The 22,045-nt window shown below is 36.2% G+C and overlaps 1 protein-coding gene and 1 pseudogene across 4 annotated transcripts in view; both read left to right on the top strand.

Moving 5' to 3' along the window:
* ADAMTS3 (ADAM metallopeptidase with thrombospondin type 1 motif 3) overlaps positions 1-22,045 on the top strand; it is a 242,380-nt gene that overhangs the window by 193,660 nt on the left and 26,675 nt on the right. For all 4 annotated transcript variants that reach the window (XM_023530862.1, XM_023530863.1, XM_011360511.2 and 1 more), the window contains 9 exons: positions 10,425-10,508; positions 12,375-12,531; positions 13,265-13,370; positions 13,944-14,087; positions 14,721-14,853; positions 16,832-16,945; positions 18,721-18,866; positions 20,068-20,243; positions 21,421-21,554. In XM_023530862.1, the coding sequence (XP_023386630.1) occupies positions 10,425-10,508; positions 12,375-12,531; positions 13,265-13,370; positions 13,944-14,087; positions 14,721-14,853; positions 16,832-16,945; positions 18,721-18,866; positions 20,068-20,243; positions 21,421-21,554 (1,194 nt within the window). The remainder of the gene's footprint in view (positions 1-10,424; positions 10,509-12,374; positions 12,532-13,264; positions 13,371-13,943; positions 14,088-14,720; positions 14,854-16,831; positions 16,946-18,720; positions 18,867-20,067; positions 20,244-21,420; positions 21,555-22,045) is intronic.
* LOC111740046 lies at positions 1,426-1,544 on the top strand (annotated as a pseudogene).

The following is a 22,045-nucleotide window of genomic DNA, read 5'->3' as shown; positions in this document are numbered from 1 at the left end:
AAAAGTGGCAGATAGCACCTTAACCATGGGGTCAGGTCATAGGAGGAGCTTGAATTCAGTTTTAAGTGGATTAAAGAAAAGCCATTGAAGGCCTTTTTCTGTGTTGTAAGAAATAGATTGGAGAGGTTTAAGAACAATGAAGACAGACAAACAGAAAATTAATTGTAGATGTTTAGAGAAGAGACGATGGTGATTACAATAACAAGGGAGTATTTATGGTAGAATCAATAGAATTTGCCAGTGCATAAAGAGCGGGAGCTGAGGGAATGGGACGAATCCACTGTGATTTATACTTTTCTGGCTTGAATAGTGATGGATGATGGTGCCATTTATGGACATGGTGTGATCTATGAAAAAACAAAACAGACTGTGTGGAATGAAGGTTAGTGATGAAATCTTTGAAGGTGTTCAGAATCATCTAGTTTTAGGTCTAGATTCAAAGAATGATTTAATGTTGTTAAGGCTATGTGACTACCAACTAATATTTTGCCTTTGCTGTCTGTCTGGTCCTGTGCTAAATACTTTACATGAATTATATAATATTCCACAACCCTGAAATATGTTAATTTCCAGTCCCAGTTTATGGATGAGGAGATTGAGATTTAGAGAAGTTAGGCAGCTTTCCCAGAATCAAACAGCCAATAGATGGCATAGCCAAGACTTGAGTCCACATCTCTCTGCCTTCAGAGCCCAGTGCTTGTCCTCCCTAAGTTTTACTGCTTCTTGTATATCCCTTGCCAAATAAAACTCTGATGTCTTTCCTTTACCGTTTCTGTGTCTTGTGAGAATACCATTCAAGTTATTGAAATGAGAATTCAGTTACATGCCTGATTGAATTAAAGCAGCTAGCAATCCAGTTTAAAATTCTAACAGAGCGGTGAAGCAGATTTTGTGGTTTAGAGGGTGGATTGTTTTCTTTCAATTGTGCCAGATGTTCCCTGTCACCAACACTTTGCTGCCTGTGGCAGTTATCCTTGTCATTCGCTAAGATTTATGAAATTTTTAATGCCCTGCAGACAATTGAGTCTATGCCTTAATCTTCAGGATTTACCAAGTGAAAAGAAAACAGTTGATTTAAAAGGATGCCTCCTAGTATGAAAAACAATCTTATACTTCTAAGTAATCATTAATAATCAAGGAAGAAATCATCAATTCTTTTTTATATTGACATTGACTACTGTTCATTATGATGGATAATGAACTAATAGCAGCATAGTTGTGTTATCTGGATGTGGCAGGTTTTCCTATCTAAGATTTTTAAAAGAAAATTTGTACTCACAGAAGTACTCTGGTCCTAACAAAGCACTAATGGACTTATTCAAGAGTTAGCAAATACGGGACATGGTTCCATAGTGCAGAAGTTAGCATGTCTGCTTTACATGCAGAAGGTCCTGAGTTTGTGCCCCAGTGGAGCCACAGTCCATGGTCTACGGCCATGCCACCCTGAACAAGCTCAATCCTGTCTGATCTCAGAAGCTAAGCAGGGTCAGGCCTGGTTAGTACTTAGATGGGAGACCACCTAGGAAGACCAGGTGCAGTAGGCATAAAAAAAAAAAAAAAAAAAAAAAAAGAGCAAATATGTGTGGTTACTGGTTACTTAGTGATCATTACATCTCAACACTGCTTTTGACTTCTTAACTAATGTTTGCAAGACAGATTTATCTGGGGAGTATATGTTTAGGCAACCTAAGCAAATCATGCAGTGGGTTTCTATCTTGGGTCGTTGTCTTCGATCCATTTCTTAGATTTGAATTCACACTGTCCTCTTGTCACTAATTCACCTAGCATACAGATCCTCTTGTAGACCAAGTTCTGTTAGATTCTAGAGAGGTAAAAAATTAATAAAATTTAGCTCTTTTCCATAAGGAGCTAATTCTAGCAGGTGAAATAAACAAATCAACAAATAACAATAATAAAAAGTGATAGTTTCTTCAAAAGATTCAGCTGCAAAGTATTATGTAAACATTAATTGAAAAGGAGGGGATATGGTTTAGCAAATAATTCCAGTGGCAGATGGAGTCTTCATAGAGGATATGTCATTTTAGTTGGACTTTAGAGAATAAATGGGCATTTCTCTGCTAGGAAAAGAGAAGATGGGACTTGGAAGATGGAGAACAGATTGTAAAAAGATACTAAAAGTGGTAGCTCTTTGGAGCCACTGGAGTTGTACCTGTAAGTGAAACTGAGGGGCATTTAGTGGAGAATGTAGAAGATGAGGCTGGATAGAGCAGCTGGGACTTTAGAAAAACATGTGCCATCCTAAACAGTTTGATTTTTACCTTGCTAATGAAGAGTCATAAAGTGTTTTAAAGAAGATGAGTAACTTGATCAGTCTATATTTTAGAAAGAGAATCCTAGATTTATTACAATGATCTGGAGGAAGAGACTCTGTTAGAAACTGTGCTGTGAACATAGACACATAATATTTATGTGCCAGAATGAGAGGACAAACCAGATTCTGTCTGGCTCCAAACTCCTTGTGGTTTACACAACCCCTCCCTGCCTCAGCAAACTATCTTACTATCCCCAATGTGGATTGAATTTACCGGGTCAGAGTCAGATTAGAGTAAGCACAAGTCAGTTCAGCCACCCCGCATATAAACATGCACACCTTCCCTTGAATGTCCTGGACCAGTCATTCTAAAGGGCATTCTCACATCACAGATTACATTAACATAACACGACATCCACACAGTGTTGCTGCCTCAGAGGTCTCTCTGATTTTTACTGTATGTAGCACCTCAGTTTTCTCTTTCCCCTTTGATTCTTCAGCCCCAGATTTCTTTCCTGACATTCACTCATTTTTCCTTTTTTTATGCTAAAATTAATCTGACTGACCTTATCCTTCCCAGTTTTATTCCATTCTTCCTTTTTCCCAGGGCCCTAAAACACAGAAAGCTTTTTAGCTTGCTGGGGAAATCATTTTTTCCATTCTTGAAGAAGGTTAATCAGTTCTACCTGTGCTTTTGGTATACTTCTGCTGTTCCAAAGGCCAGAAGAGTTTGTAAGGCCTTGTAGCCAAATTGCCTGCTCTTGATCCACCCAAACTAACTTTGATGCATAAGTGAGGTAAAATCATAATTAACATAAAAGCACAGACTCATGCTTATTGAAAACAATCATTTAATTCTTATAATCTGCCCTCCTGGAGAACTACTGAAATGGGCCCTAATTCCCCAAATGCTAAAGTTTTAGCAAGCTATTGCAGCAGTCCAACTGAGTTGGATAGGTGCTGAGCTGCTAGATGCGGAGGCAGGTAGGAAGGATAGGTTTAAGAAATTTCCATGGGACTTGGTAATAGATTCACTATAATACTTGAAGAAGAGGAAGAAATCGAGGGTCATTTAGTCTTCAACTGTGATAGAATATTCAAAAGAGAATAGATTTTAGAGAGAAGACGAGTACACTCTGAGATATATAGTTATTTATATTTCCAAATAGATTTGTTTGTTACTAGAATTGAACAGATAGCTTTGGAGTATGAGAGGTGAATTGCTTTTAGATATATAAACATTTGGAATTAATCAGCCTATAGGTAGTGGTTGAAGAAACAGCAGCAGATGGAACTTTTCAGGGAATGTAGGTGAGAAGAGAAGAGAATCAAAAACAAAACTTTAAGATACACTGACATACATGTGCAGATTAGGCAGAACAAGATAAGCTCAAATTGCTTAAAAAATACAGAATTATATTATTGAAGAGTATAGTGGTAAACAGTACTAAATGCTACAAAACGTAGGCAGGTTACTTTTTACGATGAAGGACATTTTTTTGATAATATTAATAAAAGAGGAAAAGGAATATCGAGAAAGGGAGAGATTGAATAAGAAAAACAAAGTTGATTTTTTTGAGTGAATGTCTTTAAGGAAGTGAGAAAGAGCCTTAGAAGAAAGTAGACACTTAGCAATTCCACTGTGACAGAAAGAAAAAGACAGGCAAGGTAGCTGTGAAGAAAAACAGCAGTTGGCATCGCATAGGCTTATTTGACTTTTGGCTGTGCTAATTATTTGAGGGGAAAATCATAGACATTCTCTAAGTCTCAGTCTCTTGCTAAAGTGGTGATAGGATGTAAATTTTCATGATAATGTAGTGGAGCTTGTACCCTTGCTCTTTCCTTTGCCTCAGTTGCTCGTTCTTCAGTTAGGCACAGACCACCTCCTTCCTGTCCATGCATCTCCCTGCTCTGACTGCTCAGCCTCAGGTAACTTCTTCCTCAACCTCTTAGCCTCTATCTCGTCACTTGGATTTATTTATTTCATAGCACCTGTTTCCCTCTGAAATGACCTTGTCCACATGTCTTTTTGTGTTTATTTCTTTTTGCCTGTTAGAATATATTCATGATAAGAACAGACTCAAACTCATTTACTATTCAGTTTCTCACCCCTAGGACAATTGAGTACACAGCACCTGTTCAGTAAATATTTGATAAGACTATTCATTAAAAGCACTTATTTGTCTGAAATTGGGGGTGAGGGAAGAAGAGTTGGCAAGTTGGAAGACAGCTACCTACTCTGAGAAAATGGAATATAGTGTACAGGGCTGAAAATCCAAGTTAAGTATGTGTTTGGAACTTTTAGATCTACAAGAGATAGTTGGGGATAGAGTTACATTTTTCCCAATTTATTTCAGAATTATTTATTCTTCCAGCCAAAATCTCCTAGATTATCCTATTACTTGTTTGCCTTCAGTTAACCAAAAGTCTTTCTTTAAAAAAATCATATACATGTACCATTTATTCATTTCTGTGTGAATAACTATACTAATGATGGCTAACAATTTTCATTTTCATATTTGCAGGAACAAGTCAACATTAAGGACTATACATATATGAGCTCATTTATTCTTCTCAACAATCTTATAAGGACAGAACTATAATTATCCCATTTTTACAGATGAAAAACTGAGGCACAGAGACAAGTAACATGCCCACAGTTACACAGCTAAGATCAAACCCAGGCAGTCTGGCTACAGAGCCCATGCTCTTAACCACTAAGCTATACTGCCACTCAAGACCTAATCCACTCATCTGAGAGAAAAACGAATGTTGCTTTGTTGACGCCAGACAAAGCTGTTCATCAGCTAGTCAGACAAAGCAGGTCAGATTGTCCTGCCAGGGAAATGTCCTTGGAGAAATTGTCCTGTCCGGGAACAAACCTGGAAGGAATTTTCTTTTCAAGGAAAAGAATACTCGACTTGATTTTACCTTTTTCCCCCCTCACATCATTGGTAACCCCTCTCAATTTAATAGCATCTGAAAATTGAATTAATGTTCTGTTTACTCCTTTCAGGTAATTTAATAAAGACTCTGGGCTCAACCTTAAACACCTCACAGAAAATCTACCCATGCTCCAATAGATTGGCTCACATGATGAAAGGATAGTCAGTTTTTCACAGACTTTGATATGTCTTTTGTAGTGTCAGATATGTGACTTCTTAGAATCTTTATGCCTAATGGTTTTCTTACAACCTAAAACATTGGTTATAAATTTTAGCTCTATCTTTTCAAGTCTTACTCAGATTTTCCAATGATCAGCTCTAGCTCCTCTTTATTTTTTCTCAATATTTTTTTTAGAATACATTATATGATAATCAAGAAATTCTCAGTTATAGTAAATTGAATCTAATTCCTTATTTCCTTAAAATTTACATGAGGGAATGTTATGAAAAGAAAGTAAATTTTTAAGTTCTCTTTATCAATATGATTTTACTCTAGTTTCTTAAACTCAGGGGTAGCAAATCACTATTGATTATTCTAAAACCAGATCTTTCGTGCATAACGACAGTGCTGTGTCCTGCAGGTCTGTGGAAGTGTAGCAATATGCTGAAAATTACTGACTCTGGAGTCAGACTGCCTAGACATTCATTTTTTGCTGTGTGTGCTAATTGACTTTGGGCAAGTCACTTAACTTCTCTGGGCCTCAATTTTTCTTTTTTGGTGTGTGAGGGGCTCAATTTCTTTAAATATATAATGGAGATAATATCTCTAAAGTCGTTGCAAGGATTACTTGAATGAAGATTTAGAACAGTATGTGGAAGCCAAAAAGCTATATGTAATATTAGCTGTTGTTTTTGTTTGTTGTTGATGTTTTTACTAAGGAAAAAATTACTTTCCTTGTCACTAAGAGTTGTAAAAATGTTTTCTAAACAAATATTATTTTAGTTCATCTTGACAGATTCGAATGGTTAATTCAGTATGACATGCTTTTAGTTTTTTCTTTATATCATTTATTGACCGTTAAATTTGTGATTTAAAGCTAAGTCAAGGGAGTGTTTCTTTATGCCTTTTATATAAAGTTTTAATCAGGTGACACTGAAAAACAATCTAAATAAAGATGTCTTCAGTATTTTTCTTTGCTTTTAAGAGTCATAAATAAAGCGATCAAAATTCACAATGCCTTCTTCAGGTTAAAATATCTTTAAATTCTTATTTAATGTTAGAGAAGTTATTTTGTTTATATATAAATATAAGAAAAGGCAGACACACCCACTAGTGTGTCAGTACATTCAGGTGTATTAAGCAGCCTGTCCCTTCCCCCCTCTAAAGTGTACGTACTGCCATCTGCTGGAAAGAGCTTTTGCACATTTAGACAATACTCTTGAAAAAATTAGTTTCATTTTTTTTTTTTTGATAGGTTAAACTACATCTTTCATTCAACTGAAATTAAACACATTTCAAGCATGAGTCTTGATGTGTCTTTCAGTGAAAACTAAGACCAGTCAGTTGGGTTTTCGTGGGCGGGGTGGGGGGCGCGTATTTTTGTTTGTTTGTTTGTTTTTGCTCTTTTCAAGTAGATTATGAAAATACATCCATAAATCTTTAAAAACTTTTGGCATGGGTAGGTGGAAGAGTGCTAAAGTACTTTATATTATGCTGAGGGTAAGTTGTGTGGCATTTTGCTTGTTTTGAACAACCTGTGAGGTAGGCAAAGCAAGTCTAATTACAGTTTGCCAGTGAGAAAACATGCTTAGAGAGGTTAAGTGACAAACATGAGGTTACTCAGTTTATCGGTCGCATAGCTGGGACTGAATCGAGGTCTTTTAATAGCTAATCCTGTGATACTAATTATTTCTTCAACTCTTATCATAGCCTATAGTGTCTTAGAGTATACAAATATTGATTCCTATTATTGATAAGGCCTGGTAAGATGAAAAGCCACCAAATTAAGTACATTTTAAAAGTGAATAATGTATAGGAAGCAACTTTTTAAACCTTGAAGGGCAAAACAATAAGTGATATCCAGTGCTTTGCACAATACAGACACTTAATATTTGTTGATTTGCCATATTGAAAGACTACTTTCTGCTGTGTGTAAATATTAGTGCCTTATATTTGATTATTCTTACCCATGATAATTTGGGTATACCCTGTGACAATTCACAAATGTGTGCTGACTCTGAACATTTCCTAACTAATTTTGATTTCCACCAGAGCACTCTATTATCTAATTAGTCTGGCATAATAGTGACTTTTGTTAAATAAAATTTTTCTTTTGGCAAACGGTAAATTTGGCTTTCAGAAAGTATCCTTTAATTCCATCATTTTACAATATAATATTGCTATGAAATAGATGAAATATATTTGTGTAATATTGCCATTGAGAACATGAGTTTTGTCCATTATACTTTCTTGGCACTGTACTTATTTTAAAATTCAAGTACACAGGAATATTCTAATTTAGGGTGATTATATGTACATTATACTAACTCAGATACCACAAGCCATTTGCCATTACCACCACTTTCTGATAACTTCATGATTCTAAGATTTCCTGATATAGGGGTTTACTATGACATTTAAAAGATAGTTGTCACTATTCTGCAATGGCTCTAAGTGCCTTTCTCCCCTCCATCACCTTTTCTCCAGAAATTAATTCACTTTTTTTAAAACCTGACTACTTTAGTTTTAATTTTTATTGTTCTCATATTTTGTGTATTTACTAACATTGCTTTCAACCTTTTTTACTTTTTATATTGAATGCATTTACATTTCAATTACATTAAGCAAAGTACATATCGAGTGAAGCCCTGCTGCCGATTCAAAATAGCTGTTGTACAAGAAGTCTCGAAGTATCCATGAATCTCTGGGTGAATGTTAGTGACAGGCATGGCTTCAGACTTTTTACTTTTATTGCAACTATAATGTTAGGAATTTCTTATCAGCTAATTAATGCAGAAGAGGCGGGGAGAGTCCGTCTTCAATTAGGCAGTAAGATAAGAGCATTTGCCCATGACCAGAAAAGGTCATAAGAAGTTCACAACTTTTTGCCCAGCACTTAATTTTTCTTATATTGACCAGAATTCCACCCCTTTAATAATGTGAACCCATGGTTTTTTAGTTTTATTTTCTGTAGCTATACAGGGTAAATCAAATCCCTTTTCCATATGGTGGCTACTAAGTCTTCTTTGTAGGTGTTTCTTTTCTACTTCCCACACTCTAATGTTCTTTAATGTCCCTCCCTCCCCTTCACTAGAATTTTTTGAGAATTTACTTGCATGAATTAAATATTTTTATTCTTACCCTAACCCTGTGAGATAGTGCTCTTACTATGTCCATTTGATTGAGGCTCAGAAAGATGAAGACCACACAAGCAATGAGGGGTTGAACCACGATGTCCACTGAGACTATTGGTGTCTGGTGTCAGGCTCTTAGCCACTGTGTATCCCCAGTCATTTTTTATGTGACATATTCTCTAAGTTCCTAGCTCTTTGTTCTTCTCTGGATACATTTGTGTTTGTCAACACCTCTCTTGTATTATTTGACTACACAGACAAAAGGAACCCAATACTTGAGGTGTGATCTGGCCTATTAGTGGGACAGCTTGGGGATGAGCTACCTGCCTGCACACCTGATTGCAGTTTGTTTGTTTTTTGTTTGTTTGTTTTTCCAATCCTTGGCCCATTTTGAACAGGTATTAAATGGATCTTACTATTCTATGCTTGTGTGTATATTTGTAAATGAATGTGTGTATATATACATGCATTTCCCCATTTAAAAGGACTCTATATCTATACTTTGTCATCTTTCATATATATATGAACTTCATCTGATCTTTTATCTTCATCTTAGCTATTCTTCCCTTTTTTCGTTCCACCTACAAATTCAGTAAGTGTGCTTTAGTCTACATTTAAGGCTTGATTTTTAAAGGTGTTCTGTTTAGTCCCAATATATTCTTGAAACATTTTATTTGAGATATTTTGGTCTGTATCTTGATCTGTGCAGCATTTCTCAATTTTATGATTCATGAATTTCTTTTATTTTTTTTAGAGCATTTTATCATTCTTGAGTTATATTTCTTTTTAACACCTCTCTCTATGAGATTATGTCTATCTTTTCTCTATAGCTTTTAAATTTGCTGTGTTCACTATCCAGTCCTCCTGGATCTCAAATTGAATTGCACTTTCTCTTTTAGTTATTTTAACAAATGTTGGGTCCCTGTTCTCAGGAACAGCTAACTTTTTAATCTAGCCAGATAACCCCACTTTTCTCACTCCTGCTGGCACTTGCGAACTTACTAAGCATTCTTTATTGACACTAATTTTGTATTAGCTTGATCAGAAAATACAATGACAGTCCACTATAGAGTCATATCTGCTAATAACTAACTGTATGTTTTTGCACACTGGTTAATTTCTAGTCTTCATGTTCATCATCTTTATAAAACTGTATTATACTCACCTCTGAGATTGCTTAAATTCTAATATCTATGATTTTACAATATATAAAATCACTTTAGAAATTTCAACCTAATTTTAAAAATTAAATAAAAAGGAGTGACTCAACTTTGCTCTTCTGCTCTATATCTGAGATGGACATTCATCTGGTATGCACCCATACATTCACAATAATTCAAATATTGAAGGACTTCTATTTTGTAGGACTCTGCAAATATCCATTACCCCAGCTATCCCACTGCCGAGGGGGACACTGAGAAGACCCCACTCCTGCACACTGGGTTCACTTCCATGGTCTCCTCCAACCAGACGTACCACCCCTGGTAGTGACATGGGCATCCTAGCAGGCAAATGCCTGCTGTCTGTTTCCCTCTACATGGTTGCAGCCACTCAAAGCTAGCAGACATTACGCTAGAGTCACCCTCTTGTGGTTGCTTTTGGTAAATGTTATATGTGGATTATAGCACACATGGACTCTTTTCTTACACTACAATAGTTTAATGAAGCCCTTTTAAAGCATATTCTCTATGTTCATGATACTCTGGAGTTGACAAAATCAGTAAATCATGTATTCAACAATTATTCCAAAGCTAACAGTAAGTAATTTCATTTCAGAGTTCAGCTTAAACTAATTTTTTTTTGAAAAAGTGTTTTGACTTCAGCGCTTGTGATTACATGGCTGATCCATTAATTGTTACTCATTTTACGAAATCCTTTGTGTTGCCTTTGGTAATTATCTGCTTCGTTTCTAGGTGAATGAAATTTACCATGATGAGTCCCTAGGAGTGCATATAAATGTGGTCCTGGTACGCATGATCATGCTGGGTTATGCAAAGGTAAACTGGCTTAAAATATGCAAGCTATGGAAAGTAAGGACTGGATTAAAAAACAAGATTAAATTGCTGAAACTACAGCTAACAAGTGACATAGATATGTATCACATTAACCTGAGTTGCTCTGAACCCAAGAGAAACTGCCACAATGAGTGGAGATCTCCAAGTTTGTGCAGATGATGAATGATCCTTGTGCTGGTACCATTGACTTTGTTTGCCTCTGTGTTGTAGATCATAATTTTGACTTTAGGCATGACTATAAGTGAAAACAAATGGATGCCATTATAAGGAAAAAGAATTTCCTTAGTCTGTCATTATTATTAAATTTATGATTCGTTTATTCATTCAGAACATCTACATTGAGTGCCTATTATGTGTCAGGTACTTTCTAGGTGCTTCGAATATATCAGCAAAGGAAAATAACAAAGATCCTTGCCCTCTCATGATTTGTTAAAAACAAATTTACATGTATATACTTCCACTTAAAAATGAAGCATCCAGTGAATATTTTCATTTAAAAGAGTTTTAGTTCTTTGAAAATTAAAAGTTGGATCAAAAAGCACACAGTAGACATTTCATGTAATGTAATTAACTTTGGCTTTCAAATGGCACTAGATGTGTCCCTGTCCTTGGATATAATGAAAAGGATGGAATGGATTCTCATTTTGAGGAGAAAACATAGGGGAAGTGACTAACTTGGCAATTTTTTTGATGTTTAAAATTATATGGCCTCTTTCCATAATTAAATTCTCCTGGTTATGAAATACTAATGAAATTATATATTTGGAAAAATGCACGTGTTTGCATTTCATTATGTATTTAACATCCACTATCATTTTCTGATGAGAGGGTGTCATTGATCTTTGTCTCATTAACTTGACCAACCAACTTTGTGTCACTAACACTGAGTACAAGTCAGCTCCAGCCAGAGATGTCAACGGCCTTCAATTGGTTGTTAAATCATTTGTTTGTAGAAGTATGTGATCAGTATATAACAAACCAAGCTAATTTTATTAAGAATGTAAACACTGATAATAACATTTGCTGAAATATAACAAAACTCTTAGTCTGTCAGCCAAGTAGGGACTAATTTGGGATTGCAAGTTGAATTTCTCATTCCATTGGAACTACTCTGGGAAGTGTGGCTCCTGGGTTCTTGAAGGATGGACCCTTTCCCTCTGAACTTTTACCTCCTGACCATAATGTGATAGTAGCAACATTCCAAGGAACTTCAATCCATTTATTGAAACTACAAGATAAGTGTACACCCCTCTTTATTGCTGTGACATTAAAAGGAAGTTGTTTTATTCAGTATGAGGTTTATATAATTTTACCACTCCTCATAAACAAAGGTTGGACTAGTTTTGCCAGCTCATTGAAGAACTTATATTGTTCCCATATGTTGATTAATTCTTGACCGCCACCCCCCCCCCACCAAAAAAAAACACAGCTAATGATTTTTTACTTTAACAGCTCAGGATAAGTCTTATGCCAGAACTTTTCTCTCTATTTTTAATTCTTAATATATTATGAAACTAAAAATCTAAGCTGAATTAGAAAATATTTAGACTACTAGAATTCTTAACCAAATCACTGACATTGAGTTGCCTCACAATAACAAATCTCACCATCACATATTCCCATAAATGGTATCAGTCACCTTTCACACAGGTAATATTATCATAAAGATATCCTTCGTGGACATTTAAAACTCCCAATGGAAAGTAGGTATCTAAACAAGCCCCAAATAATAATATTGAACTACTATTATTTAAAAACTGTAATCCCAAATGTTGACTTCAGAGAAAGTTATTAAGGAAGCTTTTGGGAAAATATTATGTATGCATTCAATATATTGTTCCCTCTCAGTCCATCAGCCTCATAGAAAGGGGAAACCCATCCAGAAGCTTGGAGAATGTGTGTCGCTGGGCTTGCCAACAACAAAAATCTGATCCCAACCATGCTGAACACCATGATCATGCAATTTTCTTAACCAGGCAAGACTTTGGACCTGCTGGAATGCAAGGTATTTCCATTAATATGTAGAAGAAAAACTTAAGGGCATGATTTTTCAAAAGCAATCCCAAATCTGTTCAAATGTTCACATTTCTACCACCACTTTCCACCATGCATCAGCCAAGCGTACATTTTCTATTGCTTCCAGTGACTTCTGTGGAATTCGCAATGTTAAATGCCACTTAAATGCTATAATAAATTATAATTGCCTTTAAAATAATGATTGTGCACTTGGGGTATGGAGGGGATGCTGTAAAATGCAGTGTGATTCCCACTAAGTGTTTGGAATGGGAAAAGAGATGCCATGAGACATGACTGCTGCCAATGAGCATTCTTCCAAAGTCAGCTTACATTTATCTAATAAATTCTGATGTAGGCTTTGGAAAAAAGTAGACTGATGATTTTCTTTTCAATGTTGATGGAATTTCTGGCTCCCTTCATTGGTATTATGATACGAAGGACCATTCACTAAAACACGAAGACAAGGCTTAGTTGGTGGGCAGAACAGAATGGTAACCCGGGCAGTTCCTTCCCTTAGGAAGGGAGAAAATGCGGACCCAATGAATCTTTTTAGAGACCGTTACCTGTGGTTTTCCCAAGAGAATGTGGCACAATGCTAGCAGCGAAACAATACTGTCTCTGTTTCCTGAAAGGCATTTTTCACCCCTAGGCAAAGATCCAGTAGTAATTCTTAATGGGTTTTCTCATAAAATGAAAATAAAAGTAATTGTTATTCTCTACAGGATATGCTCCAGTCACAGGCATGTGTCATCCAGTGAGAAGTTGTACCCTGAATCATGAGGATGGTTTTTCATCTGCTTTTGTAGTAGCCCATGAAACTGGCCATGTGTAAGTCACTGTTGACAGCTATAAAGGGGGGGAAAAAAAAAGTCTTTTCTTTACTTCTTCTCTCAGTATTGTTAACGCTTTGGGCAGAGTGCATGCCAGCATGCAGCAATCGGCCCTTGCCAAGTGTGAGGAGCTGAAAACAGAGAAGAGATCATGCACTGAAACTGAATGAATGACTGGCTTGCAGAGACACCCCTGCATTTTTCATAGCTATAGAATAAGAAAGGCATTTCTGTCATATTTTTCTCTTATTTCACAATATCTGTAACTCCTCCACAAAAGCCATTTTAACTTAAAAAATACACATTTCCCTGTACAGGAAGTCCTTACTTAATGTCGTCAATAAGTTCTGCAGCTTTAAGCAAAACAGCGTATAATGAAAGCAATTTTACCATAGGCTGATTGATATAAACAAGAGTTAAGTTCCTGCAGCATCTCATCGATGTTACAAGGAAATGACATAGAACAAAATGATGTTGTTCGAGGGCCTGCTGTACTTATTTTTAAAGCATGAATAAAGCAAAATCCAGGGCCCTTATATTCTTACCAGTGAGGTATCACTTTGTGTTCTAGGTTGGGAATGGAGCATGATGGACAAGGCAACAGGTGCGGTGATGAAACTGCCATGGGAAGTGTCATGGCTCCCTTGGTGCAAGCGGCATTTCATCGTTACCACTGGTCCCGATGCAGTGGCCAAGAATTGAAAAGATACATTCAGTATGTTCCTTTCTGCATGTCATGAGAGCATTTATGTCATAACAGAAATACAGACCTGAAACTGCCTCTTAGAACCTTGATCATAACAAAACTCCCAGTAAAAGAAAATTTAAAAAATAAACGTTTTCTTGTGACTCAGCTTTTGACACAATGGTCCCATAATGTAATCACAGTATTTTAAGCCATAAACCTAGAATTTAAGTGATTTTTTTAAACTACGGTTTCTTTTTAGTAAATTCTTTATGGAATCTTTGACTAATGGTCAGATTCGAGTTGAGGGTGTGGAAAGGATGCTTCTGCAATGCCTGCATAGTTTACCACCTATACCGTATAGCATGGTGTCAGCATTTGTTCTGCCATGCCATGTGGGAGTTCAGCTAGGGACCCTAATAAAGCTGTCACAGTTCTATTGCATCCCTAAATCATGCTTGTCTTATTTTCCTGGAATGAATATGGGCGAAGGATTTTTTTTAATGTAATTAAAACCAAAACCCTTAAAGATACACTTTTGTGGTCTTGCTCTATGATTCGATGAAATTCCAGAGTATGTAACCTAAGATTACTTTTTTGTTAGGAGATGATAAAAAAAAAAAAAAGAACATTTAACCACATGCACTATTGTTCTTCTTACAGTTCCTATGACTGTCTCCTTGATGACCCTTTTGAACATGATTGGCCCAAACTCCCGGAACTTCCTGGAATCAATTATTCTATGGATGAGCAATGTCGTTTTGACTTTGGAGTTGGTTATAAAATGTGCACTGCGGTATGTTACTCACAGTCAATTTAGATCTTGCTTCTTAAATCTATCTGTGTGGCTTCTGTTTGGTGAGCTTTACAGACTCACTGGTACAATTATAAGAATATCTACCAGTGATTTTTTACTGTGTTTACTATGTCACTATGTGCTAAAGTGCTTTAATATACTATCTTTTTAAATATACTATTTAATCCTGTGGCAGACTAGATGGCCGTTGGTATACTTTTACTTTACAGATGAAAAAGCCAAAACTTACAGATATTAAGCAATTGCTTAAGTCACACATCTGATAAATAGGGGAACTGGATATTGAAATCAGAGTTGTCCAGCTCCAAAACTTTATGCTCTGTTTGTTTTCTTGGTTTTTGTGACCTTCAGAGATGACTTTTAAGCCTTAGAAAGGTTGCTTTTCATTAGCTAGTTGGCCAGGATTCCATGCAGCTGTGGCCATAGAAAAAGGTTGCACTGGTATCTCTTCGTGTGGGAATCACATGGGATAGCACGGAGATCAGGAATATGGACTTCATAGTCAGACCAGTAGGTCGTCAGGGCCTGGATCTGACACATACTAGATATAAGACTTTGACCATCTTATTTAACCTCTCTGGCTTAGATTCCTCATGTGTAAAATGTGTATAATAATAGTATTTATCTCATAGACTTGATGTCAGGATTCAATTTGATAATGTAACTAAAGTGTTTAGCACAATGCAGACACATAATAAATGCTCGGTGGAATCTGGTAAAGCCAGTCTTCCACATAGCTATTCAGATTAGAGGTATGTTTCATTAAATTTCCACGTTGAACTTCAGTAGTTCATTAAAAAGAAGAAGAAATGGTTTTTTTATATGTTGGAGCATGCTTTATGGATTAGAGCAAGAAAAATAAGTATTTAATGGTACAGAAAAGAAGTTGAATTGATGTTTGAAATCTTCCATATGCAGATATCTACAGCCATTTGGTCCATCTGTAAACTATACATACATCGTCAGCTCCTAATTGCTCGCATTAATGTTTCGACTTGAGAATTCTAAAGCTTTGGGTCAATGTTGTGGAAAAGTGTAATTTCTGCATTAAATAATAGGAATTAGAGCAAAAAACGCAGGTCCAAAATGAGTACCAATTAAGAAAAAGCTCTGACCATAAAGCCATATGTGGGTACTTACTGGTTGTAGGCAATGATATGTGGGTAAACTGGTGTTTGATCTATTTTTTAATCTATCTAAAGAATGGTAAGATGTTAGGAGAGCAGATGAATAAAGAGCGCACACAAAATGTATGCTTACACATACATTTGGATATTATAATGTGGTGTTTTAGGAAAACAAAAAGACATTCTTAAGTGAGGAAACCAGGACTCTAGTCTGGCTCTGTTACTGTCTTATTTGTAACCATAACTATAGCCTTGCCTCGTAACCCATATTTCTCAGCCATAGATTGTTGTGAAGCTCAAATATATGGAAAATATTTGTAAACTACATGAATGTATTGTAATAGTTTGTTATACCTAGACTGCATTATCTTACATAGAAACTCTGACAGGTATTTTCTGTTTTTAGTCAGCTCATTATGGACATTTTTATTATTTATATCTGACTAGTTCATAATGGGATAAAAAGAAGCTTGAGATGTGTAAAACCATTATGTTTTTACATTCAAAATGTTCATAACAATTACTGTTTTTAAAATTACAATATTGTCTATTCGAAAACCACAAAAGAGAAATAGCATGCAGAAATATTGCATCAATCGGACAATCTCAGATAAATCATTGTTTAACACTGTTTTAGAAAAGCAAAATTAAAGTAATCTGTACTTGGAATTTTTAGACAGTATTTTTTTTCTCAGCATGCTGAAACATTGACTATTAACTTGAAATTAAAATATCCAAGAAACGTGATGTGAAGAAACCGCATAGGAGATATTCTTGGTGCATGTCATATTATCTGTACTTCATTGAGATTTTGATTCTCTCTCTTCTAGTTCCGAACCTTTGACCCATGCAAACAGCTGTGGTGTAGCCATCCAGATAACCCCTACTTTTGTAAGACTAAAAAGGGCCCCCCACTTGATGGGACTGAATGTGCTGCTGGAAAAGTGAGTTTTATCTATTTGTACAATGAAGATTTAAGATATGTGGCATAATAGTCATCTTTAAAGTCCGGAAAATGATGAACATAGTTGTTTTGTCTTTTTCATGAATACCATAGTACATGAGATTTCATTATGGAAATGCGGTAACATTGTGTACTTATTTCCGATGACGGTAGAAACAAATTACCACAAGTTTGGTGGCTTAAAACAACAGAAATTTATTCTCTCACAGTTCTGAAAGCCAGAAGTTTAAAATCCGTTTCATTGAGCCAGAATCAATGTGTGGGCATGAACATACTCTCTCCAGGAGCTCTAGTGGAGAACCTGTTGTCACCTCTTCCAGCTTCTGGTAGCAGCCTGCATTCCTTCACTTGTGGCTGCAGCACTCCAGTCTCTGCCTCCGTAACCACATTGCCCCTTTTCTTGTGCAGATTTTCCTCTACCCCTCTCCTATAGGAATACACAGGATGGCAGTTAGGGCCTACTTGCATAATCCCCATCTCAAAATCCTTAATCTAATCATACCTGCAAAGACTGTTTTCCAGATCAGGTAACATTAACAGATTGCAGGGATCAGAATCTGACATCTTTGGCACCACTATTCGGCCCATTCCTGATAGACTAGGAAGAGGCAGCTCAGCAGAATAGCTGGGCCTCTATTAATAGGATTTGATTTACTTGCTTGCCTTCTACCCCTTGTGAAAGTTGTTCAGAAATAAAGTCCTGTGAACTTATAGAAAAGATTTGGCCTTGCTCCTTTGGGAAAGATGCCCAGAGGTTTTAAATCTCAAACTGTGTAGTCAGGTCTGAATGCTCAGAAACTGGCCAAGTGCCAACCTATGCTACTCATAAGGGGAAAGATCACTAATCCCCGAACAAAGGCATGTTAAGAACTCAAATTGAAGTGGCTTGACTAGTTTGGAAATAAGATATTATAGACAAAACCAAAAGCTGGCAAAGAAGATTTATTTAGGTTTTAGTTCTTTTAAAGCTCTTTCAAGCTCTATTTTAAATGTTTATAAACTGTACTTGCTATGAACATTATAAGCATAATAATAATAATAATAAAACCTGCCATTATTCATGTTTAAACTTTGTTAGGCACTATTGCTAGACACAATACATAGAGTATGTTTGCTACCTTGAGAAAATTTAGTATTGGAAACTTTTGACTAAAAAATTAAGATCAATAATGAGTTGATTCGTTTTTGCTTTATGAAAAAGATCCTCTAAATCAACTCTGAACATCCAACTTCCCTAAATATATTTGTGTTATATATAATTTTACCAACATTGAGTTCAAAGAAACACTTCTATTGTATGTAGGACAAAAAAGCAAGTCAAAATGGTAGAAGTGAAAAGAACTAACTGCCGTACACTGAGCCCTGTAAGCTAAGTGCCTCTATGGTTTCAGGGTTCTATTAGTCCCCACTTAATTTCTTCCTGGTCAGATGGTCTTATATTACTGATGATCCTTTCCGGGACCCAATTTTCCCCATTTTCTATTGTGCAAATTGGGTGCTCAAAATCATTCTTATCGCTTATGTTTGATACTCACCCATAAATGTAATATTTAAAATTTATATTCAAAAATGCAAGTCTAAATTAACCTTTCTATAGGGTACTTTATTGTTATAATTGCTTTGGGGGTAATTTTAAATGCATTTTCACCCAAGGGGCAGGGAGCGATGGAGCCTTTCAATTGGTGGTTCTTATGTAACAACTTCAGCTGTAGCGGATGCATGATTTTCATAATTGCCTTTTGTCATTTTCCTAAGTGGTGCTATAAGGGCCATTGCATGTGGAAGAATGCTAATCAACAAAAACAAGATGGCCACTGGGGATCATGGACCAAATTTGGCTCCTGTTCCCGGACGTGTGGAACTGGTGTTCGTTTCAGGACACGCCAGTGCAATAATCCAATGTGAGTGTGACCCCTACAGTTCTGGTTATTTTTGGATAGGCCAGAAAATGCTTCAATAGAATGTTATTAGTATTCTGTTTCATGAAGTACATGTAAAATATAGAACATGACAACTAAAGGTTTAAGTGTCTATTTTGGGTAAATCTCCATTTATCAATTTTGTGAAGAGTAGTCAGTGGTGAAGAGGAGAGGCTCGAGTGAAGAGTAGAGACTTTAAGTAAATTGCTGTTTAGGAATATTAAGGAGCTGAGCAGGGGAAGCCCATCAATCCATCACCGTGCTTTTAGGACCTGGGCAGTGAGGCCATGAGGTCCCCTGCAAGTAGCACAGGCGCATCAGGGCGGAAGCAGAACCAACCACAGACACTCAGGGTTAGAAGGGAGATGCTTCAGAGCAGGGCAACAGAAAGGTGGTAAAAGAAGGCCAAAGAACTGTTGGGGGGGAACGTTATCCATTTGCTTACCCAAACTAAATTGTTTGAATCTTTATATGCTCAGCAAAATTTATTTTCTAAGGGGAAAAAATAACCGAAATATTAAATTTAGGACATTCTTCTTTGTCTAGGGTTTAACGTGTGAGCAGCCCTGTGTCTCTGGAAGCAGGTTGGCTCTGAACATGTCTTTTATAAAGACTGAGTGTCATATACCAGTCTTCAGAGGAAGAAATGATGATAGTATTAGTGGAAGTCAAAAAACAATAAAAATTGTAGTAATAAGAACAGCTAAGGTTCACTATGAGCCATATTCTGTTCTAAATGTTTTAAATATGTTAACTCATCCAGTCCTCTCAGTTTTTCTCTAAGAAAGATGGGATTAATATTTGCATTTTAGATATGAGGAAACTGGGCATAGAGCTGTCATCCAAGTTTCTTTGGGTTGCATCTACATCTTTTATACAATGTAGAAAATATAAATTTCCTGAGTCTATATATATATCTTCCTTTTCTTTATATACTTTCACCATGCATTTGAAATATACTGTTTGAAAAGCTGCTTTAAGTTGAGTTTGGGGTACCCTCCCCAACCCCCAGCAGAGAGAGGATGGTGCTTTTGGAAAGGGATTGAAATTACGAAGTATGAGTTCATTCACTTGGTGCTGGGAGCTCAGAAGCTCTGGCTTTCTGCCCCCGAGCCCTGTTTCTGCAAGCTTCAACTGCTGGACCAGAGCCAAAAGGCCTTTTAAAATGTTGTCTTTTCTTTAGGCCCATCAATGGTGGTCAGGATTGTCCTGGTGTTAATTTTGAGTACCAGCTTTGTAATACAGAAGAATGTCAAAAACACTTTGAGGACTTCAGAGCACAGCAGTGCCAGCAGCGTAACTCCCATTTTGAATACCAGAACACCAAACACCACTGGTTGCCGTATGAACATCCTGACTGTGAGCAGACACCCTCTCTTTTCCTGCTGTGTGGATGGTTCTTAAGAGTTGACACTTTGTCTACACCAGTCCCTTAGACTCTTGATTCCTACTTGATACTTAGAAAACTTGGTGCTTATAGGGGTAAGCCCTTCTGGGTTTCCAGGAGTAAGGCTAACAATACTTTCTGTAGAGGTGAGAATTATGGATTAGTTCTTGGCAAGCAGCACTGCTGCCGTCACCACTAAGACGATCAGTGGAAAGCAAACAAAACAAAAAGCATGGAAGAGAGCTTCAGTTTTCTTATCCAACTAAAATCCCTCAGCTAGGAAATGCTTTTGGAATATTTATGATCTGTCATTTTTCAATAACTAGAGGAAAATATAGTCCTTTTACAATAAACACTAAAATTCACAGGAACAATTAAAATGACTATTATTTAATAACAACAGGCATTTTACAACCTTTTACTTTTGTACCATACACTAGTTATTAAAAAATACACTTGGAAACTACTTTTTAATGTTTCACTTCTTACCCCTGCATTTTCAGTTAAATATGTTCAAATGGAAACTTCTTGCTGTATTTATTTGTGTGAATAAGAGAAAATAGTTACATGATTATCAAGTGATATAATATACTGCTGAGTTCAGTTTCAAAGCTGTTTTAAAGAAAAGATGCATCCATGTAGGAATTACATGTTACATTACTTTGATCTATTTTGGTGAAGTGAGTCACATAAATTATATTAAATTTAATTAGTAAGATTCTACAAGTGGCAAAAACTACACAAAGTCATGAGATCAAAAAAAAAAAGAGAGAAATCTCTTAATCTAAGTGTCACTAGAAATAAATTGGTCCTTAATTAAAATTTTTTGAAGAGCTGCAGTTAAATCTATGGTTGTCATTTAACCTGATTTGCTTGGGATAGTCCCAGTTTCTAGCTGTTGTCCCGGAGTAGTTAGGAGTAGAGCCCCTCTTCACTCTCAAAAGTATCCCAGCATAGATGTTAAATCATATGGTCATCCTGGTTAAATGAAACAAACACCAAATATGCCTACTTTCCCTGTTTTATTTGTACTGCATTTTATTTTCAGGAAATTATGTCGAAACTTTCTATTTTAGAGATAAAATAAACTCTACTGCTCAAATATACCACTTTATGTAAATAGTTGATTTGATCCTCCATCTTATGCAGCCAAGAAAAGATGCCACCTTTACTGTCAATCCAAAGAGACTGGCGACGTTGCTTATATGAAACAGCTGGTGCACGATGGAACGCGCTGTTCTTATAAAGATCCGTACAGCATATGTGTGCGGGGAGAGTGTGTGGTGAGTTATAGCTGCTTCCCCCACAAGCTCCCTGGAGTATTTTGCAATTCTACTTTTACTATCATTCATCTGCATATTTACAAAAATTTTTAACTATTTCTTATCTGTGAAATCACATTATCATGAAAATGTATGAATAGTTCAGCAGCTAAACTAAGTCTGGGAGAAACTACACTTAATAAAATCAAACTTCGCTCATTTGGCAGAATTGAGATTTAAATATAGTTTTTAATTTCTAGCCAAATGCTTTTTCTAGGTTACTCTGATGTCTTTCAGTAGGGAATACAACTTGGGAACAATGCCTTTGCGTATTATACTAGTAGCCATCTGCTATTAATATACAAAGTCTTTTTTTAAAATTTGATGCTAAATATATTTTATCTTTTGTGTAAGAGATAATAGAAACTTCTCTTTCTCCTTCTCTCTCACCTTCCAATTGATTTCAAGTTTAAACACTGAATTTCACATCAGAACAAAAGTAGTGAAGATGC

Source organism: Pteropus vampyrus, unplaced genomic scaffold, assembly GCF_000151845.1.
Source record: "Pteropus vampyrus isolate Shadow unplaced genomic scaffold, Pvam_2.0 Scaffold56, whole genome shotgun sequence".
Lineage (NCBI taxonomy): Eukaryota > Metazoa > Chordata > Mammalia > Chiroptera > Pteropodidae > Pteropus > Pteropus vampyrus.
The sequence above is the reverse complement of the archived record's forward strand: the minus strand, read 5'-3'. Positions and strand labels throughout refer to the sequence as shown.